This window comes from Priapulus caudatus, unplaced genomic scaffold (genome assembly GCF_000485595.1).
Source record: "Priapulus caudatus unplaced genomic scaffold, Priapulus_caudatus-5.0.1 Scaffold219, whole genome shotgun sequence".
Lineage (NCBI taxonomy): Eukaryota > Metazoa > Priapulida > Priapulimorpha > Priapulimorphida > Priapulidae > Priapulus > Priapulus caudatus.
This window is the reverse complement of record NW_014577280.1, coordinates 266958-273305: the sequence shown is the minus strand read 5'-3', so window position 1 is coordinate 273305 and position 6348 is coordinate 266958. Positions and strand designations below refer to the sequence as shown.

Genomic DNA, 6348 nt, shown 5'->3' with positions numbered 1-6348 from the left:
ATATATATTACCTTCTTTATACGCTCTTGATAAAGTCGAACAAACTAATAGAGGCGAGTGACGGGTGAACACACCCCCTCTCATTGATATGCTACATATTATATTATAATATATATTATTGTTAATGTATAGATATAACGCTTATCGTCAAGCCAGGTAAAACGTTGGCAATTGTGGCTAAACAACTCGGTTACGTTTTTGCAAAAATGTTTTCTTGTATAAGTACATTATATGTTACGAGACGTTAATTACTACGTAATTTGTTTAAAAACATGGCGATTATCGGTGTGTGGCGCCAAGGTCTATATAGTTCTATGGATATGTATCAGTAACCTGCATCAATTTCGAAAATTTTTAAACAATATAATATTCGAATTCATAGCACTCTTGTTTATCTGCATTACAAGTATGTGTTTAATAATTAATTAGAAACATGTTCTGAGGCATAGTTAGTTGCAAAATGATTTTTGGGGCGGAGCAAGACGAGAAGGTGTACAGGGCTGACTGTTGGTATTCGGGGGTCTCGTGATCATACTGTTTATTGGAGAACATATAACGTCTACACATTCCGCTGTTTAAATAATTACCCGATAAGAAAAATTTCCTGTTATATGGTGATTTTTATTGTAAAAGAGCGCTTTCATGGCCATTTCCTTTAGATTCTTTTGCAGTATAGCTTGTGTAAAATGTCAGATGCATCTTGATGTTGCAATACAATATTAAGTTTGGTTTTCGCTGAGAAATGTTTTGCTCCTGTCTTCTTTTAGCAAATAATTATTTTAAATCTCTTGCGTTATTATATATCCTACATAAATTTATTTATAATTAATTATTCCTTGTGTTAGGGTGGATATAAACATTATACGTGTTTGGTGTTTCTCTACTATTGCGAGTCACGTTCTCTACCCTTTATATTACAAAATGTCTATATGTGTTCTATACCTGCATGTGGGCAATTCATTCCCCAGCTTTTATGTGTTAGTAAACGATAATGTAAATTTTCAGACATGTAAATTATAACAATCATAGATAACAAAATAAACAAAAAATAATGAAATAAAAATATATTTCTGTAATTATATAGCTAAGAAGCTGGGTTAGTAACGGGATGAATAAAATTTACACCGGGAATTCGGCTTGACAACGTCAATGCAGTGACAAAAAATTGTTAGTCCATACTAACACACAACACGCGCGCATCACGAAGCTCTCGGATATCGCTTATATTATTAGGCATACGTATCCGGACAACTACCCCCTGGACAACTACTTCCCGGACAACTACCACCCGGACAATTCCCCCCCCAGAACAACTACCACCCGGACTATTATCCCCTAGGACAATTACACCTTAGGACAACTGCCACCTGACAACTACCACCCGGACGGCTACCCCCCTAGGACGATTACTACCCGGACAGCTATACCATAGGACAATTACCACCGGGGCAATTACCGCCCGGGCAATTACCACCCGGACAATTACCACCCGCACAACTACCACACGGACAATTACCCCCTTTCCCCGTACAGTAATGATGGCCCATCTACACCACACCGTTACCCATTTACACTTACTCACCATACTGTTACTACCAGGAGCACAGATTTTAAAATTGTTCCTTTAAAAAGTTATTGCCAGAAAAGTTGACTGAAGAAAAAAGTTGCTATAATGGATTAATGACGTACTTCATGTTTCCATAAACATTATAAATTTCTTTTTATATATTCTTATAAATCTTTCTCTAGTGTGAAATTTCACGAATTTCCAATTGTCTCCCAAAATGACCATTGAAAATATTCAAACAATTTTGTTTCAATTAGAAATGAATGAAAATTAATGTCGTTTTCAGATTGTACGAGGCATTAACTTACACATTACAACGTTCTAGAATCTACAGGCACCGTAAGCTCAAAACAATATTAAAGCGAACTGCATGTGTATATTTTAATCTGTACTCCTGGTACTGTAGACGGGTAACGGTCATGAGAGGGTAATCATCAGGTTGGTGGGGTTCAATTGTCCGGGTGGTAATTGCCCCTTTGGTAATTATTGTCCTTGGGGTAGTTGTCCGCGTGGTAATTGTCCCTTTGGTAATTGTCCTGGGGAGTAGTTGCCCGGGCGGTAATTGTCACAGGGGGTAATTGTCCTAGGGGGTAATTGTCCTAGGGAGTAATTGTCCTAGGGGTAGTTGTCCGGGTGGCAGTTGTCCGGGTGGTAGTTGTCCCATGGGGGGGGTTAATTGTCCTAGGCGGGTAGTTGTCCGGATGGCAGTTGTCCTGGTGGTAGTTGTCCTAGGGGGGTAATTGTCCGGGTGGTAGTTGTCCGCCGTGGGGTAGTTGTCCAGGGGTTATTTGTCCTATAATCTTACGCATATATATTAGGCATATATTATAGGCATTATTATTAGGCAGTATTAGTATGAGGTACAATACGCTGCCATACCGGGGGTTCGTGGTACAGGTGACCGAGAGCACTCATTATACCACTTAAAATCAACGACAAAAAATGAAATACATATAACTAGGGGTGCAACGATAGACAATAATTATGCGCTGTCGCTATCGGGGGGGGGGGGCGATATGAAAGTGTCAGGGGTCGGTATTAGCACTAGCCAGGCAATTAACATCCTATTTGTAGGCCTACTGGCCAGCTCGAGGGTAAAGTCATAAGTTGTGAAGAATGTTATGAAGAAAGTTAATAGCACAGCTGGACTTTCCGATATCACTTATTGTAATGATAATAATACATATAGAAGGGTATGACAGCGTTTACATTATTTACTGCGTGTATTGTGTGTAACACATTGATCTGTTGACCACTACTCTGTTTGTTGTACATACATACCCTACGTATAACCGACGTATCGACGTATATATACGCATACGTAGGCCTATAGACGTGTACATACGTGGATAAAACATATAGAATAAGATCATAATTGTCCCTAACCATAAGACATCCAATAAATACATTGTTTATAATATAACTGCGACACTAGTGGCGGCCGGGATTAAAAATAATATGATATGAATAATATCAAGAATGAATAAAACACACGCGTGGTAGCGGCCGTACAACTGACTTCTTCGTTTGACCTGTGTATGAGTCGACCGAGCGCTCTCCCAAAAATTAGGATATACTATTTAGGTTAGCTGCACGCAGAACCTACAATTTACTGTAAAAATACACTCGTGTTGTAGGCTAAGAGAGCTAATTAAGTGTATCTAATTATTGTCTTCTTTTGGCTGGAATCCTGATTTTTTCATGATATCTAGCGTTTTAGGGGTCATTTCAAAGAAGTATACGTGATAACGTCAAACGATCGTGCCCTGCCGAATGAATATCATCAATCAACCAGAAAACACTTATTAAATTGACTACGTGACGAATTTTTTATGGTGTATATATTTGTAAAAATTTTGTTGCCATTTTTTTACATTAAAAGTAAGTACTAACGGGACTAAATGTATCGTCAATTTCTTACCTGATAAGATTGTTTCTCAACTAGTTAAAAATCCAAAAAACCTAGACGATTTGATATTATGATCCTGACATTAATTGCTTGCTATGGGCTATGAGTCACGAGTGTATGCATGTTTACATCGAACAATATAATAAAATAGGAAGTATAATGCAGCAATTTAACGATAAAAAGTGAACAAAATTACTTACATTTTGTGAAAAAGTAGAAATATTTTTGTTACTTTTACTATTTACGGTGACGTAATCGCTTTAATCACCAGATCAGAAATATTTGTATCATAAGATTTAAAACATACAATTCCATCGGTGCTACATGCTGCTAGATGGCGCCAGTAGGCGTACAGAGTTGTAAGCACAGACATCGGTATATTGATACTGATGATATATTATACTGATCTCTACTATACTAACTTAGTATAATAACTTAATATAATATTATTTAACTTATAATATATAAAATTATATATAATAATGATATATATAATATAATCTATATATGATATAATCTATAAATGATATAATGATATAAATAATAATATATAATAAAATTATAATATAATAATACTTAACTTAGTATAATAGAGATCAGTGGTATATGCGAATAGTAGTAAGGCGGCGACAGTTGTTGGGTCAGCATGTTTCAGCAGCTCAGAGTATGATCGTGACGTCACGCACGAACTCGGCTATCTCCGAAGGTGAATGCAGAGACGTGGACCCTAGAACAGATTACTATCAGAATATATTATATATTCAGAACATTCCTATACAGAACTATTACTATTAGTGTTCTATTGTCTTTGCATGGGCAGTATGCATCATGCATTCACCTTCGGAGACCGACTCTACGACAGATGGCGCTCAACTCGTATCCTGAGTTGTATGAAGGGGCGCTGCATGCAGTTTGCTTCGGAGATAGCCGAGTTCGTGCGTGACGTCACGATCATACTCTGAGCTATGGAAACATATGCCGACCCAGTTGTTAGCTCAGCTGACGAAGTCAGATGGAGCTTGTAGAATCGCATGAATGTCCGTCCGTCCGTGCGTCCGTCCGTCCGTCCGTCCGTCCGTTCATGTGTCAACAGTTACGGCACAAATCTTAACCGCTCGACGTACGATCTTGATATTCGGGACGTCGGGGGGGGGTCGCGAAAAGGACTCGGGGATTTCGAATTTGGGGGTCAAGGGTCAAAGGTCAAGATGTGTCAATGGCGGGGGAATATTTTCCCCTTAACTTAAGGTATAGGAGGAAATACGGAATTGCGGCACAAATCGCAATGGCTCGACCTAGTGTGATGGGGAGGAAACCCATCACCAGAGCGAAATTGGAGGTCACAGGTCAAAGGGCAGTGGGGAAAAGGTCAGATCAGACATTTTCTGAGGACATGGTCTAACGGACCGAGTGCAAAACTTTTTTGTTTCAGCGCTGACCTAGCATTTTTATCACTTTATTGAAAGGACCATGAAATCTACTTTCCGCTGACGTGCGAAGAGTAAGTGTCTGATAACCTTTTGACCCTCAAGAGGAGGGTTAAACATGGATTTGTTGACTGTTAACAAAGGACTGAACTGCTTTTGCTATTAGAGCCCCCTCCACCCGCCCCTCCTACTCTCTCCCCACCAGTGTTTGCCACTGAGCAGAAAAAGCTGTAGGCCTGCAGGGCCTATAGCTCCTAAAAGCTGCAGGCCCGCCAGCAAAGCTGGAGGCCCGCCAATTTGGGAGCAAATTACAGTAATAAAACAGCATATCATCTTCTTCCTTGTGTTTACTAGTCATTATCAATATCCATAATTATAATCCCTCTGTTTTTCCTTCCTCTCGTCGGATGTCTGTTTATGCTTCTTTGCCGGGGGCTCACAATTAAGGAAACGCCACATCGTTGTTATATGTAGCTCCTTGGTAACTGCAACTCTCCACTTTGACAGCAGAGAGACAGACTGGTAGTCTGATACACATCGCGGACTTCTATGGGGATCTGGGGGCATGCCCCCCCCCGAAATTTTTTGAAAATTATAAGAATCTAGAGCAATCTAGAGCCATTTCAAGGTACTCCAATAGCTTACAACTAGCAACACTTTTTGGTGGAAAAGGAAAAAATTACGTAAAATTTACCTACTGTAAAATTTTGATTGGCACTGGGGATTTCCGTCTGTGTTGAGTGTGTCCAAAGTAAATGTATTTTGTAGACATACAAGCTCTTACGTAGGGAAGCTTTTATTTAGCTACACCCTGTATAAAATGTATATAGTTTTTCCAAACGTTAAAAACAATATGACACGGTTAAACCTAAGTGGTGCGACGAGGCTGTACTGCTGTTTGCATGACTAGTAAAGTAATACCACACGACGTGCTTTGCAGCTACAGTGACTTATGTGTGTTAAAACTTGAGACAATTATTATTATTTACTGTATAATTCAACATGATATATATATTACCTAAATCTTCTTAATATTATTTTAAAACAGTATACTGATCGTTTGTTAACTACCAGTGATACTTTATTGTTTACATCCAAACGTGAAATGCGCGGGGATGTGGGAATTACTCCACAACCTAGCGCACGTGAACAGTGAGCGTGCTGCACGACCCGTGCACGTAAATATACCCTGGCCAACACAATGTGTAAGGTTCACTACCACTGGCCAAAAGTAAGCTCCACCCACTTCTTATCGATTTTTGGTATGCGAACGCTGCTACTGGATTCAGGAACCTGTGCGTCCGAACATCCCACGCACGTTTCTTGAATGCCAACTAAATTAAAGTTGATTGCAGTGGGCAGTCAATAATATGCAGTGGGCGAACGCATTGTTTACATGTATGTCACGGTTTATCACGGATTAGTTTTCAAATAAATTCCCCTGG

General features: G+C 39.3%; 1 protein-coding gene across 1 annotated transcript in view; it reads right to left on the bottom strand.

Annotated features, from left to right (window-relative positions):
- Window positions 1–3318: 3318 nt before the first annotated feature.
- Window positions 3319–6348, bottom strand: part of LOC106807502 — a 4758-nt gene continuing 1728 nt past the window's right edge. Inside the window, exon 2 of the mRNA XM_014809843.1 lies at window positions 3319–3333. Coding sequence (XP_014665329.1) covers window positions 3319–3333 — 15 coding nt within the window. The remainder of the gene's footprint in view (window positions 3334–6348) is intronic.